At 58.1% G+C, this 17,603-nt stretch overlaps 1 protein-coding gene across 1 annotated transcript in view; it reads left to right on the top strand.

Moving 5' to 3' along the window:
- The first annotated feature begins 1,088 nt into the window (after positions 1-1,088).
- STARD10 (StAR related lipid transfer domain containing 10) overlaps positions 1,089-17,603 on the top strand; it is a 42,604-nt gene continuing 26,089 nt past the window's right edge. Inside the window, exon 1 of the mRNA XM_075919631.1 lies at positions 1,089-2,151. Coding sequence (XP_075775746.1) covers positions 1,990-2,151 — 162 coding nt within the window. The 5' untranslated portion in view covers positions 1,089-1,989. The remainder of the gene's footprint in view (positions 2,152-17,603) is intronic.

Below are 17,603 nucleotides of genomic sequence, written 5' to 3'. Positions count from 1 at the left end.
AGATGTGGATATCCACCAATCATTTTTGCTGATGCAGATACCAATTCTGTGTCTGTGCAGGGCTCTACTAATGACTTAAAATCATACATGGTTAAGGCAGCCATTAACATTCATACAATCAATGGGGTTGCCTGTGGAATCTGTGTTCTTAGAACTTAATCTAGCTTCAGGTTGCACCTGATGGGGAAGGAAATGGAAGACAGTGTTAGTGGTCATTGCAGGGAATGCCTAAGTTCTCATAAAGACTTGGATTCAGTTCATGGCCCCTGCCAAGCTGCTCTTCTCGTTCTGTGCCTCAGTTTCCCCACTGGTAAAAAAAAAGGAAGGTAATGTTGCAACAAATCTGTGGCCCCTAGGAATCTGTGGTGGCTACTACACATTGCAATGATCACTGCATCACTCAGCATTTTCCCACTTCAAAAATGCCCTGAAGCTAGCAGAGAATCTCCATTAGGGGTTAGCAATATGGCGTCTCTGGCACACAGCTGAGCAGTTCCATTTCCCTCCAATAGGGGGCAGCGGTGCTCCTCCATTCCAGCCAGCTCATCACAGCTTGGCCATGCATACATGAACATGCTTTCAAAGCAGCTGTGACCGGTCACCATTACGGCCTTTTATGGTGGGCTGTAAATTGCCTGGATTCCTTCTTGCCAGGGGCCTGTGCCTGAGAGCTATTGTGATTAGTCCATTAGCTCCCAGGAACACCCCTGGCATGCGTTGCCCGGAAGGGTTAATTACCACTGTGTCCATAGAAAGAAAACCGCCCTGTGCCAGTAGAGGCACCTTGCCCAAGGTCAGGCAGACAGAGGCAGGAAGGGAGCGCCAAGCTTGCACCCAACCTGCTTTCCTCTCCCCCTGGAAATGCTGCTAGGCCTGTGGCCAGTTAAGCCCTGGAATGAATTGCCTAGGGCCGTCCTGGACTCTCCATCACTGGACGAGCAGGGTGGACAGACCCCTGCCAGGGATGGTCTATGGTGCTTGGTCCTGCCGGGGTCCCTTCCATCCTAGCGTTCTATGATGGATTATGACGCGCCTGCCCTACCGCTTTCGCGGCACCGCATCCGAGGGACGCTAGGACCCGGCGGGCTCCCCGGCAGCGCCCTGGGAAGTGTCTGGGCTTTGACTCGTCAATTTCACCTCCTGCTGCACCGACACCCCCGCGCAGCCACAGGCAGGGGCAGAGGGGGGGTTCCACTGCAGCCCCCAGCACCCGGCGGGCGCCCCCGGCCTGCAGCGGCCGGCGCCAGGAGGGGGAGCCCCGGGAGCGGGTTGCACCCCGGCTGTGCAGCGCCCCCCGGGACCGGCCCGCCTTGTCTCCTCCTCCGCTGCAAAGCCCCAGCTGCTGCGAACCTGCGGCTCCCACCGGGGCTGCAGAGGGGGGAGGAGCAAGAACTTCCCCGGAGTTGGAGCGGGTTGCACTGGGCTCCAGCCGTCCCCGGGGAGGAAGATTGCATGGCCGGGGGGCGCTCCGGGAGGTAGAGCCGCGGAGGAGGAAGCAGCCCGCCCCGTCTGCCTGGCTAAGCACACGCACCTGTTCTCCATTGGGCTCCGGTGCTGACACACCTGGGCAGCGGGGGCCGGCTTGGAGGCAGCGGCGAGCCGCGGGGGAAAGGCGACAGCCACACACACACAGCCACAGCCAGGAGCAGGACAGATTTCAAGGGGGTTCCTCCAGCCTGCGCTGAAATATTGATGTTATTTGGCTATTTTGTTGCTGTTGTTGGCATGGGAGCCATCTGGTGAGTCCTCCACAAGAGGGATTCTTATGAGTCAGCTTGGTTCTCACTGGAGAGACCTTCAATTTAAAATCTACTTTCCCCTGCCTGTTCTGAACCTTTAGAGACAAATCAATTTTTAATTGGTGGGAGCGCAAAGCTAGTGTTCCCATTATTTTTGGAGAGGGAGAGACAGACGCCCTCGAAGGCCTACGCTGGCTGTTGTTTTTAAGACCACTTAAAATTAGAATTTGTCAGGGCTCCTTCCAAGACCATGTCCACCCGGGAAAGCGTGCAGATCCCCGACGATCGGGATTTTAATAACTTCCGGACAGAGTGCAACTCGGATGAGGGCTGGAGTCAAACTTATAACAAATCGGGAATCGTGGTGTGGATCCAGATCTTGGAGGTGGAGAGATCTCTGCATAAAATCAAGGTAAGAAAGAGGCTGGGAGGGGAGAGATTGTGGAACGTATCCGCCGGGTCACCTGTGCGCGCACACGCTGTAGTTAAGGGATTTGACCAGGCTGTTTGCCAAATACTGCTGAAGTGGGATGCAATCGACACTCTGCAATTGCCGCTTCTGCATTTTTTCGGTTTCTAGATGTATGGGGCAAGGGCAGGAAGCCGGTGGGAATGCAGGGTTGTGTGGGGGAGTGTTTCCAGGATTGGCACCCCTGTATACACCTGATCAGATCAATGATCCATCTCTTGGCCTTTCTTCTTACATGAGTGGAATGGATTGACTATCTGGCCTGGTAACCTGTTGCCCAGTGACAGGATGCTGTCATGAAATCTCCTTTATATACCTAATTGTGACATACTGAACCGCAGGGGTGTGTGACAAGAGATTTCTTCCTAATCCCCCGGCCTAGGCTTAGTATCCTGGAGCAGAAGAATCGTCATCTCCTTCAACTCTTCTGTTTTCGCTAGTGTCCTTGCACATTATGTTCTCTAATCCTGCTCTTGCTGAGCTATTTGTCTTTGTATCTGGGTGCAGTGAGTTCCGCAGGCTAACGACTGTCTTTAACAAAGCATTTCGTGTCCATTTTGAGAGAGGTTGTCTTTGAATTTTGCATGGGCCTTCGCCTCCTTGGACAGGGGGAACAGGAAGAGCCTGAAGGTACATCTGCGAGGCCAGTAAAGTATGATGCTGCTCTGCCCACCCTACAGTTGGCTTGTGTTAGTACCTCCTCACCCTACTCTCTCATTGACCAGCGCTGGCTCTGCAGTCAAGGAGCCAGCAGAGGGCAGGGCAACCAGCTCACCTTTCTCAGGCCTGGGCCTCCAAGGTAGGATTTTTCTCCACATCCTGGGAGATCTCCGCTCCGTCGCTTGGCAGACAAGAAGGATCAGCAAAGTCACCTGCCATTCTGAGGCCTGTTTCCACGAGTGGCCTCAGAAGCACGGGGAACTGGAGTGCCCCCTGCAGCATGGAGCGAGGCTAGGGCAGGCCTGGGCCATGGAGCCCAAATTGCAGGGAGAAGCGACCGTGTCCCTAGCCCCAAATCTTCCCGCGCAGCAGCAGCCGTACTCCGGTGCAGAGTGTGATTGGCACCTTCGGTCCCTAGAACTTGCCACCCTGCCTCCCTGTGGCTGGCAGATGCCTTTGGCTAGATGAGTTATACACTCTGCTCTGCTTAATGGGCCTTCTTCTGGCTGTCCCAGCAGGTGCCTGCGCCTCCATTATGCCTTTCTGTCTCCGCCGCCAGCACCTGCTGTCTGCACACCTCAGCCCACAGGAGCCTCAGCAAAGCACTGGCTGTCCAGTGCCAGGTTGAGCAGCTGGATCTATCTTGGATCCTAATGGGATCAGCTGCGGAAGCTCCGTGTCCCGTGGCATGTGTGGGTTAGTAGAAAGTAGTTGAGTGGGAGGATGGGGTACCCTTCTTGGACCAGAGCAGGCTGGGATCATGGTACCATGGGCAGACCTTGTTCCACAAGTGAACTTATTTCCCGTGGTACGCGTTCTCAGGGAAGCCACCATGGCAGGGTCTGAAAAGTGTGTGCACAAGGAGCAGTGTGGAAAGAGTACGTGATAGTCCCAGATCCATGACTGCTTAGTTTCCTGGGTGCTCAGATACTAAGCCATGTCAGAGAATAGGACTCGGTGTCCTGGTAGTAATTATCTGTTACGGGCGCACCCAGACAACCTGATCTGCATCAGAGCAAGGTGCTGTACAAGCACAGAGCGAGAGATGTTGGGATTGGCCAGAAGCTGACAACGGGCCCATGGGCTCACCAGCCCAGCTTACCACATGTCCATTGCTGTCACAGGGCTCTCGTGGTGTCCTCGTTTAGAAGTGGACACGTGTCTCCTTTGCAGATCCCCTTCCCCAACTTGCACCAGCTGGCTCCTTTATGGGCAGCCTCAGCTGCGTGGCCGTAGGCTGAAGGGGGCAGGCGGACTGAATGCCCTACTGCGGCAGGCTGGGGCATTGCATGAGCTGTGCTGAATCTCTTATGTGGCTTGGAAAAACTTGGCAGACACTTAGCTACTGGGGGCTGATGAGGTGGTGGGGAGCTCCAAGGATCAGCTTCCAGTGGTGGCCCCTGGGGGAGGAAGCCACTTTTGGGAAAGAGGAGGCTGCTGAGATTTCTGCTACAGTGGGTAGCTGGGCTTCCTCTCCCATCGGCTTCCACTAACAGGCATTTGAGACAAGAGAGGAACCTTCCTCACCTTTTTGCTTCCCGTCTCTCCCGTTAAGCCTCCTGGCCTTGATGACACAGGGCAAGGAAGGAGCCATCTTTCTCATCCTTCTCCCCTTCATCTTGGGTGGTACTCCTTCTCCTGTGCCTGCCTCTGTTCAGCGCTTCCCCAAACTCACCTGATTTCTTGACCATTTCTCTGCTGCCCTTTCGGTTCCGGATGGCAGCTGCAGAGTGTTGTTACTTTCACTTGGCAGCAGCCTGACAAACTCTGAGCAGCCAAAGAGGCACTAGAGCTGCCTGCAGGTGGACCAAGGAAGACTGCACTGTATGTTCCTCACGGGGAAGGGTTTCTTTGCCGTGGGAAGGCCTAGACACTCAATAGATGTTTGATTTTTTTTTTTTTTTTTTTAAACCAAAAGCTCAGATTTTGCAGAAATCAGTGGCTTCGGCTGCTCTCCAGAGCAGAGAGCCTCCCCCTCACCAGTTGTTTTCAGTAGGTGACTCGAACTTGAAAAATTCACTGTGGGCAAACCGAAGGCTTCAGCCAGTCTGGGCTGTCAAAATGACACGTCACACCCACGCAGCATTCCGAAGTCATTGGACTGGAGGCAGGAGAGACCGGCTGCAACGCTCTGGTCTGTGCTGTGCAGCAGGTCAGTCTGGGTGACGACTGTGTGCATCACGATCGTCCCGACAGGCCTTGAATCCACAGAAAATGCTCACACAGGCTTGTGCATGTAAAAAACTGCCAGTGATCCCTGATGCTTCAGGAGAAGGGGAAAGGTCCATAATGCGCTGGCTGAGCGGTGCAATTTTATAACAACACTTAGTGCTTCCCTAGCATCTGACGCTTGAATTAACCTCACAACCTCTGTCCCCTGTGGCGGATGGAAGCAGGTTCTCATCCGTGGACTGACAGACACCCAGCGAAGCTAGCTACAGCTTTCCAAAGGGCCCCCTGATTTGTAGCTGATGTAAATCTCTAGAAAAGCTTCCTGTGGGTAAGGCCAATAGGACAATGGAATAGATGCCTGGGTGGTGGTGGAAGCAGTTTTCGGAAGGAGGTTGGGTAGCCATCTGTCTTGCAGGGTTTAGATGCAACAAAGCCTGTGTCTTAGCAGGGGTTACACTGGATTACCCTTGTGGTCCCTTCTAACCGTTTCTGCCCTGGGATGCTTTAGGCCTGGCTGTTCAGAGGTGCCCACAACTCCCCCAGATGGTGGTGGGGCCTCTGCTTCTCTGGAACCAGGCCCTCGGGGCGTTGTGTCGGGCACTCAAAACCTGCAAGTCTCCGAGGGTGTGTTCACGCAGCAGGATGTACGTTGGAATAAGCGACGCACCTTCAGCTACATCCATTGCATAGCTGAAGTGGAAATAGCTTAACCTGGCTTTTGGTGCCGTCTGCGCAGTAGGAAGGCGAAGGAAGAGCACTCTTCCTCCGAATTCCCTTACTCCCGTGAAATGCAGGTTACAGGGGGTAGAGTAAGAGGTCCCCCAGCTCGACATTACTTTGAAATGCCGGCTTGCAGTGTCGACACACTCTGTGTTAAATACCGTTGCTGTGTAGACGTAGCCTGAGCGATCTGCCCGGCGAGTCACTGTTCCGGCCTCTGGTCCACATGGTGTGTGCGTCCGTTGACCATACGTCTTGCCTCTGGGTCCGTGTTTACAGCCCTCTCCAACGCCAAGTGCTCTCTTACGAGTGGGTCTTTTTCCTCTAGCCGGGAGCATGTTTTGCTCTGAAACAGGGGTTGCCTCTGGTAGGCTGGGAGCTTCGAAGCAGCTGCTCCTAGCCCTGACTGCAACCTTGCTTGGCTGCAGCTCAGACGTGAATGCTCCGGCCTGTCGTTGCCCAGCCGCACGGTGCACTGCAGCTGCAGAGCCAGCCAAGGGCGGCTCTCCTCCACCTGCCGCCTGAGACCGCTGCTGGCTGGGAGGGGGAGGGGGACTCTGATGGCTGGGGGGCTGGGCAGCTCCCTCGCGTCCGGGCTCGGGTCGTGGAAAGGAGAAGAGATCTGTATGTGCTCCACCCTGAGGCAGGGCGGTGGGTCAGCTCTCTCCACTTCCCAGCGGCTTGGGACCCTTCCTCCCTGCCCTCTCCTATGCGGTCGGCGCACAGAGCACCTGCAAATCCTTGCATGAAATTGGAGCTCCCCTCCCCTGGCTGGAAACGCCATCCTGAGGGGCGGACGCTCGCAGTCCAACTGCTCTGTCTGTGCAGGAAAGCCCTCTCCAGACCTGCGGTTTGTCCGGCACCAGGGTACCGGAGCCATCTAAGCCCCTGGCTGCCACCGGAGTTGTGCGGCAGCAGGGAGAGCTGCCTTCCTGGGCATTAACCACACATGGGCCTGCTGCTGCTCGGTTTTATTGGTGTCTGTAGTTGTGTGGGTGCCCCCAGCTCCAGACACGAAACGGTGCCACAGCTGCTGAGCTGGCCTGGGAGCTGGAGCTGACTTGGGTTTGGACAGGAAACCTCTAGGGGACACCTCACCCGCTGTGGGAAGTGATGTCACCGGCCCAGCTGGCGCATCCCGCTCTGGCACCGCGCAGGTGGCCTGTCTATGGGACGATCCCTGAAATTGTCCCTTGTGGGCTGTGATTTCCTGTGGCACCCATGAACTTGTCGCTGCCACGCTCTGGCTGAGGGGCTAGGCCAGGGGTGGGGAACCTTTGGGGGGCCGCTGACCCACAGAAAAACCAGTTGGGGGCCGCACAAAGATAAGAAGCAAAAAAACCAAACAAATCACCTGACTGAGAGGCAGAAAGACACTCCCCATGTTCCTCTCACACAGCAGAGCCTGGGGGGCCAGGCTAGTAGGCCTGGTGGGCCTCACTAGTCTCTGGGGTGGGGCCAAGAGGAGGGGTTCAGTGTGTCAGAGGGCTGCTGGGAAACAGGCTTGGGGTGGGAGGTCTGGGTAGGAGGGGGGATGTAGGAGCTGGCTGGGGATTGGGATGGGGGTGTGTGGTAAGGTGCAGGAGCAGACTAGGGTGGGGGGAGTGGGCAAGAACAGGGTGGGATGTGGGGTCTGGACAATACTGGTGGGGGGTCCCCAATGTTCGGGGGGAAGCCTCAAGGCTTGGGGACTGGATCCAGGCATGCCAAGGGCCGCCCCTGGGCCAAACTGACTTCGGTTCCCAGATCAAAGCCACCCCCTGCAATTTCAGCCTGGCATTCTGCTTCCCTTGGCGCCCTGGTCTCCGGGTAGCGGCGTTGAGTGCCGTCTGGCAGGGGTGGGGAGTCAGGGCTGTGTGTGGCGGAAAGCACTCTCGGCTCCTTGGGGGATCAGAGGCGCTCCGTAAATTGCTGTTTATCCGAGGGGCTGAGCTGAATGGCACCATGCGGAGGGTTTCTCCGAGCGGCAGTGGCGGCCTGTGAATGAGAGAGGAAGGCAGAAGAGCTCTGCCTGCAGTCGGGTTGCGTCATGGAGCATGATCTCCTGTAATGATTAGCCGCCCGCCAGAAAAAACAGCCTGAAAACCCACACGAGGCTGCGCTGACTTGGGCTCCAATGACACGGTCTGCACACAGGAAGCGCGCCTCCTGGTTAATAATTAACTCCCTTCCTAAGCGATGGGGGGTTTCAAATAGCTGGACTCTGCTGCCCGTTCCCAGCAGGGGTGCAAAGCAGGGGGCCAAACGGATTGGTGACAAAAGGAATGAAAGGTTACTTCCAAGGAGGGGGCGGGGAGGAGAGAGAGGCCACGCTGACGGCCTTCCCAGGAGCAAAGCTAACACAGAATAAACTTGGGGGGGGGAGGTGGCACCTTTTTGGGGGGCGGCGCGGATGCTTGTTTGCACCCAGGGACTGGCAGTCCCATGCTTGTGTCCTGGGCTGTTGCAGCATCTGTCTGCTGGCAGCCGAATCCCGTGGACTAGAAACCCGGCTAGTCGGGTTCCCAGAACGGCTGGCAGGTGTGTGGGCAAGGCAAGGAGGGTGCAGTGACGTGGGGGGTGGGGAGGCTGAGTCTGTATTGAGGACTAGGAATGAGGGAGAGATGAAACCCCCCACCTCCACTGGACTCTACCTAGCGTTATGGGGCAGAGACAAGCTTTCTGTTCTGTCTGGGCAGCGCCTAGCAAAATGGGACTCGAAGGGGCTACAGCCAGCACTCGCTGGCCTTGACGTGGGCTTCAGCCAGCCCTGCGCCCCGTTAGAGCCCGCCCGGCTGGGTCACGCTGGCGGCAGAGGTTGCTCTGTCACTGTCCTGGTGGTCTCCTCTCACAGGACCTGTGTAAGCCAGGGAGGGGTCCTGCTATGTGGGGGGGAGGGGGACGTTTTCCTGGCTTCTGCACCACCCTGGTGAAATAGGCCAACAAAAGTATCCGGGTCCCTGCTCCCGCTTCCTGTACCCAGAGGCTTCCCCTTCCACCCTCCAGTGGGGCACAGTCCTTGTGACCCCAACCAGGCAGAGCCCAGGATTTCTGGGGCTCAACCCCCCTGTCCTACCCTAGGGCAGGGGCTGGGTGTCCCCAGGCTGAGGTGTTCTCTTTGCATTGAACGCAGAGTTCAAAGGAAATGTAATTTAGAAAACAACAATCAAAAAAGAGAGAGCGAGGAAAACCCCTCTCTCTAGCACGGAGACCTCACCCGCTGCGTCTCTGGGGTGTCAGGACAATTCACAGTCTGTTCCATGCAGGCCCCAGGCCTCCTCTTCCAGCCCTCGCTGTGTGGCAGGGATGCTGCAGGTCAGACACTTGCTCTGAGTGGCAGGATCCTTCCCCCTCCCTACCCCCCCCCCCCCCCCCGGTCTGGCCTGCCAGGCCTCTTGGCTGGTGGAGTCCCTCTGTGCTCTACCCAGGATCCTCTGTGCTGCTCCAGCTCCAGTCTTTGCTGCGCTGCCTCCAGCGCCTGGGCTACTTCTCTGGCTCCGTGGCTGCTGCCCCGCTCCCAGCATGGCTCTGCTGCTGGGCTGTGTCTCTGGCGCACTCTGGCCGCCGTGGCTCCTCCCCAGCTCAGCTCAGGCCTATGCTGTCTCCTTAACTCTGCCCCACACAGTCTGACCCTGGTAAATCCAGCTCACTGGACTCTCCCCAGCTTCCTCACTCCATCATTGGCCTCCCTGCCCTGTCAATCAAGCTGGCCTGGAGCACTGGCCCCGTCCCATTGTTCCTGGGGGCTGTCCGTCTCAGGCTATGTCTATACTGCCATTCCCTTCTCTCTGTCCCCCCCCCCCCCCCGTGGAAGGTATGCAAATCATGCTCTCATTTGCATATCTTCTGGCGATCCTTTCTGCGGAAGAGGTTTTGCCACTATAAAGCCCTGTGTAGACGGGGCCATTTGTCGGAACAAAACCCTTTTTTGCAAGATCCTTTATTCCTCAAAAAATAAGGCTTACAGGATCTTGCGAAAAAGGGTTTTTTTTCCCCCGACAAATGGCCCTGTCTACACGGAGCTTTTTAGTGGCAAAACCTATTCTGCAGAAAGGATCTGCAGAAGATATGCAAATGAGAGCGTGATTTGCATGTCTTCTGCAGAAAACCCCCCACCCCGGCAGTATAGACATAGCCTCAGGGTCCCGATTTCTCATAGACCCTTCCCTTTCCTTTTGATACTGGGAACTAACTAACCAACCCCTCTTTCCCCTCCCCCCCGAGATTTATTAAGGGGCCTTTCCAGCTTAGCGGATCACCGTGGGTGCTCAAAAGCAGGGGGAGTGTGGGAGGGGCCTTGGGCCACTCTCACTCTGGCAGACAGTGCTCTGCAGCTAAATTACCCCTTTACACCCCAGCTAATTAATATGGCAGCAATGTCTTGGTTACACAGATGGTGAAGCCTGCAGCAGAGCGAGTGTCAGGCAGCCGGGGGAGCTGAGCTAGAGCCGCCAGATCCCTCAGACACGGGGCAGAAGAGCCAGTTCGGCTCCTCCTCAGAGTGCCTCGGAGAACTCTGCAGTGTGTGGGGGGGTGTTGGCTGGACAAAAGCTTTCTCCCCATTGTACAGTGGGGGAAACTGAGGCATGGGATAATGGAGTCTGTGGCACAGCTGGGATTTGAACCCAGGTTTCCTAAGTCATACCCCCACCGCCCCTCAGATTCATGTCCACTGAGATCCGGCCTTCTCGGGAAGGTCTGTTGTTCGTCCTGCAGCAGGGACATGGAGCCTCCACCATGGTACAGGACACGCAGAGACTGGACAAATTGCTGTGTCTACACAATGCAGGTGCCAGTTTTGCAGCTGTGAATGGCAGAGCCGCCCTGGCTGGGGATGGGCCTGCTTTGTCTCTGGCTGGAATGGGTCCCTCTGTCCCTCCCAGCCGAGGCCTGTGGCTTGGAGATGGCTCTGAAGGAGGGAGAAGGGAGTTGGGGTGGAGCAGCGGGGTGGCCTGTAGCCCATGCAAGCCCTGCGGATGCCCCCAGCTCCCTGGCTAGGCTGGGGCAGCCTGGGGCAGGCTGCGATCTCTCATCCGGCCCTGGCGCCCTCCATGGCCAGTCGGCCTCCTTGTGTGCCTGGGTTTCCCGTCAGGCAGGTTCTGCCGCCCGCCTCGCTGGAAACCGCCCCCGCTCCTGAGCACAGGGCGGACTCCAGGCACCCATAGCCTGCGCAGCCCTTGCAGGTGGCAGACCAGGCTGGTGGGGGGGAGGGACTAGAAACTGAGGGGGGTTAGAGATACCCTCCCCCTCCGCCCGCCGCAGTTCGGTTCCAGTGACAGACTGCGCTCTGGATGGAGCTTTGGGTGCCTTGCGCCTGCCATATGCCTGGGAGGGGGAGGGGCCCACGTGGGAGCATCACCCCATCATAAAACCTCACCATCTCCTTTGCTGCAGCTGCCGTCTCCCTCCCTGCTCCTTTTGCTCCTCCGCCGCTTTCTCTCTTCTTCCTCCTGGCCCAGCCGCCTTTCCCCAGCTCCTCTCCCTGCGGCTCCAGCCCGCTGCCCCTGCTCCACCCAGCTGTCTCCTCTGGAGCCCTGGGCTCTGTGGGGAAGCAGGCAGCTCCTGGGGGTGAAGGAGGTGGCACATTTGCATGTGCATGCTCGGTGGGGGCTGGACCAAAGACCTTGAATGAAGGGCGTAGGGTAAATGCGCCCATCAAGCCATCCAGCGAAAGCATGGGGGGCGGGAGGGGTGTTGTGCCTCATTTTTCCCCCTACGGCTGCAGGCAGATTAAAGAAAACTCCGAAGTCTCTCAGATTTGTTTTTACGTTTGAAATTCAGGTCTCGTCTAATCTGTTTCTTCCCGAGTCTGCGTCTGGTGGAGAACCTGGCAGATTTATGACAGCGGAGCGAGGGAAAGCTGATACTCTTAGTCCCACTATTTAAAACCCAGTGCCTATGACTTAGATGCAGGAGAAACATTGGGGGGGGGGGGGCAGAAGGTCTTTGTTAAAGTTTCAGCCTCCCCTCTCCCTTGGTGGTGGGGAAGGACTTAGAGGCTTGTGCGACTTCATCTAGAGGTACACGAGAGGCTACAAGTATTAACGTTGAGGATATGAAACGTCCATGCTTCAGGGCACGCGCCCCCCGTGGTCAGGAAGAAACTTCCTGTAGGAACAGATAATTCCCAAGTGGGTTACTAAGAAGTCTCTGGCACCTTTTTAGAGCAGCCTGTGCTGGTCGCTGTGAGAGATCGGTCGTTGGGGCCTGTGGTCTGAGCGCTGGTCCGGCATTTCCTGGGTTCAGTTTAAGGCAGAAAGCCGCTGCCCAAGCCCGAGCCCATGGGGGAAGAGCAGATTTGACCTTCCTGAGTGGACTGAAGCTGTCGGGCTCCCCAGCGCTTGCCACTTTGACGCAAGGAAGAGCGTATGTCCAGCGAGCCTTGCAGGGGAGCTAGCCAACGCCAGGGAGTAAAATAACCGCGTCCGTCTCGGCAATGAGAAATGACAGGCCCTGAGATCTGTCTTAAATCACCCAAACACTCCCCCATCGCCCAAAGCCTCGAGTGCCTCCCTGCTCCACGGCGACACACAGCAGCGTATTTGGGTCACTCCCTTGCCAGCTGCTGTGCAGAAGCTCTGCAGAGGCCTGGGAGGGCTGAGTGCCGCAAGAGCCGCCGGACGCCATGATGGCAGCCTAGGGCCCATCAGCAAGCGCCGTGCGGTTGGGAGTCTCGCTGGAGTCAGCCAAAGCATGTGGCTTGGCAGTGCGTTTGCCCCATGCGGTTGGGAAACCCTTTCATTCCTTCCAGGCACCCGGCGTCCACTCCTCCTCGCATCCTTGACCAGCCACGGGCTCTGCAGTCGCGGAGATGTGGGGTGGGCCCAGCTGCCAATGCTCTAGGCTGGACGTCTGCACAACAGGGAGGATGCTCGTTCTGTGGGTCAAAGCAGAGTGATGTGTCGTGGCTAGAGCTGGAGATCAGGCGTTCAGGATTCCTGGGTTCTATTCTGGGGCTTTGCCACTGAGTTGCCATGTGACTCTGGGCAAGTCACTTAGCCTCCCCGTGCCTCAGTTTTTCTAGTTGTGAGATGGAGACAGAAAGGGGCCTTCCTCCAAAGGGCTACTGGAGGGGGCGACTTTGTCAGTACCTGGAATGTGCACTGAGGTGACTGATGCTAGAGGGCGTTGGTAAATGCTGGGACGTTGGAAAGCAAAGCAGTGCTAAGTGCTTCCTCTTCCCTCAACCCCTTTCTAAGCTCATTGTGCAGCTTCTGGGGCGGGGATAAGAATCCGCCTGGCCTGCCGGGGCATTAGAGCACCTGGAAGAGCTCGCTTTGCCTTAACGTCCCTGCAGGGTGGCTGCATTCCCATGCTGCACCAGGGGCTGGCTGTACAGGGCCACTTGGACATTTCAGTGGCGCCTAGACGCTATGGTGATGGACACACTGGCGATGTGTTGTGGTGGCATCGATGTCGCTCAGACTCTGCCCTGCGCTAGCGCGTTTGGGTGAGACTCCCCTGGCAGCCACTGAAGACTTGCGACCACCCTGTGATACGGCTGCTCTTGCTGCCCTCAGTTTACCGCTGGGGAAACTGAGGCAGAGTGGTAGTAACATTTCCAAGACTGGACGGGGAGTCTGTAGACAGAGCTGGGGATTGACTCCAGCTGATGCCTCCTCCCAGTTCTTTGCCTTCCCTGCAAGATCTGCCTTGCCACCTTTCCTCGACACTTCATCGGGCTAGGAGGGACTTGGAGTCTGTCTTGTAAAGGGGTCTTGCGGAGCAGCTGCGAGCCAAGCGCCTGTGGCTTTGGACACAGGTGGCCAGCGAATGGCACACTGCAGTGATTATCCCACTGACCTGGGATTGGGAGACCTGGGGTCTGTTCTCAGCTCAGGCACTGAGTGACCTCAGGCTGGTCCCATCCCTTCTCTGTGCCTCAGTTTCCTCCCTTTCTCATCTTGTTCTCCAACACTAGCTCCGTGGGGCACTGCTGTGTAGACACCTCCTCGATGTGGTGATCGGGGTAAAGCCAGGGTGCCCACGGCAGGTACCTACGCTAGCTTTGATGTCACTGGCCCAGGTATGGATGGCCGCAAAGCCACGGCAGCCTAGGGGGTTTGGATGCTGGGTGGGCTTGGACAGTGCAAGCTGCCAGCTCGCAGCTCTGGGTTTTCATGCCACTGAGGGGAAAGCCAGCTCAGCTTTGCCGTCAGCTGCTGCAGCCGCAGCTCCACCCAGAGCGTGCAGGGCCAGCAAGCTGAGTGTCGTTGTTCTGTGTTCGGGCAGCCATCCTGCCCTACCTCGCTGGCTCATTCCTCCCCACCCCGCTGCTCCTCCCGCCCGTGAGCAGCCGAAGAGTCAATATTGATTCAAGGCTGCAGCATGCAGAGACCCCGGAGACTTCCCGGATCTGCTGCCTGTGCCTGGCAGTGCTGACATTTCAGTGCCCTGCCCTGCCCACGTCCAGGCCGTTCCCAGCAGGCCATGTGGGACTGGTGCGTCTGGCCCAGCTGCTGCCGAGGATCAAAGTGCCGGCGTGGGTGCCTGCCGGTGTGGCGATACTAGGAGTCATCCCCCGGCGGGCTCCTCTCCTCTCGCTGGAGGCAGCTGACTCACCCCGTCGGACCAGTTCTGGCCAGTGCGTGACACGTAGGCATAGACGCAGGCGCTTCGAGTCGGCTGATCCCTTTGTGCCGAGTGCACGATGTGACCCCCCACCACTCGCTGGGACTGCAGTGCCAAAATTGCATCGCCTGGAGGGAGTGCTACCTAGTGGCTAGAGCTGTGGGCCGGGAGCTAGCGAGCCTGGGTGCCAGTCCCTCCTCTGCCACCTTTTCATTCTGTGAGCGTGGGCAACTTGCTGTGCCAACCTGTGCCTCAGTTTACCAATCTGTCCCCATTCATCTTAGAGAGGTCACGGACAACAACATGGTCTAGCAGCTAGAACAGGAACCCGGGAGTCAGGAGAGCTGGGTTCTCTGCCAGTGACCTCGGGCAAGTCATGCGCCTGCTCCCTGCCTCAGTTTCCCCACAAGCTTTTGTCTGTCTTGCCGACTGAGCTTGGAAACTCTTCAAGGCAGGGACCACGTGCCTAAGCGTGTGTCTATGCACCCCCCTAGCACTGATCCAGTGGGGTCCCCGGTGCTCTTGAGCAGGCCAGTCTTGTTGCTCCCTTGTGCTTCCCCATCTGTCTCTGCCCAGTCATTCTTAGACTGTAAGCTGCTTGGGGCGGGGACTCTGTTCTGCGTGTGCAGCGCCTGGCCCAGGATGGGCTAATGGGCACAATGGTGACCCATGTTCCCTATAAGGTGATCACTTGGGCGGTCACCCCCACCTCCTCCAGCCCTTGGGAGCAGTCTCGAGTTCTCCACGCTTTCCCGTATGCCCTGCAGTGACACCCCTCGCCACCCATTCTGCACCAAAGCTGGCCCTTTCTCAGACCACTTCCCTGGCTGCACCCGCCTCTCCCCCAATTGCTGTTGCCCATATCTTGCTCTCTGTGCTGGGAGCCCAGCTCCCTCTGAACCAGCTGCTGTGCAGTTCCCGGGCTCCCCTCCCCCATTCCGGCGCTCTGTTCTCGCCCTGCCCAGCCCCCGCTTTGTCCCTCGCTCCCCCTTGGCCAGGAGAGCAGGGTTCTGCGGGAAATCCCTGTTTCCCTTCCTTGTCCCGCTCAGATGCACGTATCTTCTTGGCAGCCCGGTCTCCCGGGAGGCCACAGGCTTCCCTGCTCCCCTCCAAATGGTGCATCTGTCCGCAAACGACATCCAACGTCCAGGAGCAGTGCCGGCTGGGGAACGCGCCTGCAGGCTGGCAGCCAGGCAGGTCCGGCTCTTCTTCCTGGCTCTGGGCATGTCGCTTCATCACGTCGTGCCTCAGTTTCCCCATCTGCGAGATGGCTTCACCGGCCCCTCCTGACTCACCTGGGAGGGGCGGGACATGAGGATTGCCGTCCTTGGAAGCCAGGAGAAAAACCTGCTGAGCCCCAGCAGAGAAAGGACACGGCTGGGCCAGGGTCCAAACCCCGGCCTCAGCCTGGCGCCAAAGTCTGGATCTGGCTGCACAGCTCGTCCCAGCAGTGAGCTGTTCACGCGGTTGCCCACATGTGAGCCCATGAAACAGCATGTAACCTCTCTGGGGAGTGCAGGGGTTAGTTCTGCCCTTCCCCCTCCACCACCCCACTGAGGGAACCTGCCTGGGGCAGCGGGAGTCTGGGGGCTCTCAGCAGTGGCCTGAGCAGGCGAAGGGTCTTCCCAGAGCTAGCTCAGGCCAAGCGCTTCTGAAAACGCAGGGTCTACTGAGGGAGGCTGGGTTCTCCTGCCTCGATCGTGCTGCCGCATATCGGGCTGGCTCTGGGGCGGGACACAGGCTGCTCCTGAGTAGAACCTGGCTTACCATGTGTCTCGCAAACCCAGTGTCCCAGCCATTTTGTCCGCTCTCGGGTCACAAGCCGGAGGTAAGCGTGATCTCGTCTGGACTGCGCTGGCCCAGGCGACCTGTGTTCCAGTCCCACTCCTGGCCCTGACTCACGGTGTGCTCTGGGGCACCTCCCCTATCTCCCAGACTTATCCAGCCCCTCACCATGGTGTCTGATCTCCTCAGGGCAGGGGGGGAGGGAGAGCTGGACTAAACGCCCTCATCCAGCCTTAAACTTCTGATTCCATTCCTTGTCACCCCTGGGGGCCGGGCTGTGATCCTCATTGTACAGGTGGGGAAACTGAGGCACAGAGCGGCCAAGTACCTGACCTGAGTCTGGCAGGTCCGGGCCTTGCACAGAGGTCTCGACTAGTGTCCCGAGCATCCTTCTTGCCTTTGTGGCTCCCTCTGTAAAACTGCGCCCGCATTGCTGCCTACGTGTGGATGTGAGTGCCAAGTGGCGGTGCCGACATTCAGGCTCGGATCCAGCTCACACGGCTCCGCTAGTGCCTGTGCTCCATGTTTAATTCAGTGCTGACAGACACGCTGCGTAGCCGGTTAGTGCAATGGGATACATGCTAGATAGGGTGGGAGCAGGCATCACCGGTGTCTGCCCACAATGTAGCCCCCTCCTCTAATTCCGGGTGTGCTAGGAGACGGGCCCGGCCCTCTCCCCGCTGGGCGCTGGACTTTGCCCCCTTTGACCGGCGAAGGTCAAGGCAGAAGTGGCTGTCACTGCCGGTTTGGGGGGTATCCTCGTGTATCAGTATCGCTGTAGCACCAAGGAGCCCTCCGCACGCCTCCGTGGGGCTAGGAGCTGTACAAACACCCAGCTATGCTTTCTGCTGGAGGAAGCCGTGTGCTTCAGCGGACTGGACCCTGGACCGGGAGATCCTTGTTGTAACCCCAGGGGTTCGCTCCTTCCCCTCACCTCTCCGTCCGGCCTGTTGAGACCGTAAGCTGCTTGGGACAGGACTCGCCATGTGCTGGACCAGGGCCCCACTTTCTCAGAGCTGGGGCTGGGAGGCGCTTCTGTCGTAACTGCACCCCCGCATGCTCCTCTGAGGGGAAATAGCAGAGACCTCCGGGCCCGTGCCGTTGTCTCGTTGCACCCTGTGCTCCCTGGCCTCCGCTGTGGATTTGGATAGTCCCTGGTAATGTGGGTTACACTCCAGGAGAAATCTTGGCTGTGCACGTCGGGGAGAAACAGCCACTGGCTTGGGGCTGTGACCGGCTCGCCACGGGCCAGGGTCGCCTCCCCGTGAATAGCTGGCAAGGGGGCCTGCCGCTCTTGCCATTTCAGTGGCTTGGTCCAGGCAGCTCTACTAGCGTCGTATGCGCCCAGAGCGAAACCCCGGTTGTTTCCCAGGCGGCTGTAAGCCCTAGTAGTTAGTGCCCCAGACGGCCGCGCGGAAGAGCAGAGCTGCAGTCTCTCCGACCTGCAGGGACAGGGCTGCGGCGCTCTTGGCCTCTCCAGGAAGGGAGTCTCATGTGGCAGGCTGATT

The sequence above is a fragment of the Pelodiscus sinensis genome, chromosome 1 (assembly GCF_049634645.1).
Source record: "Pelodiscus sinensis isolate JC-2024 chromosome 1, ASM4963464v1, whole genome shotgun sequence".
NCBI lineage: Eukaryota > Metazoa > Chordata > Testudines > Trionychidae > Pelodiscus > Pelodiscus sinensis.
This window is presented reverse-complemented; position numbering and strand designations above follow the sequence as displayed.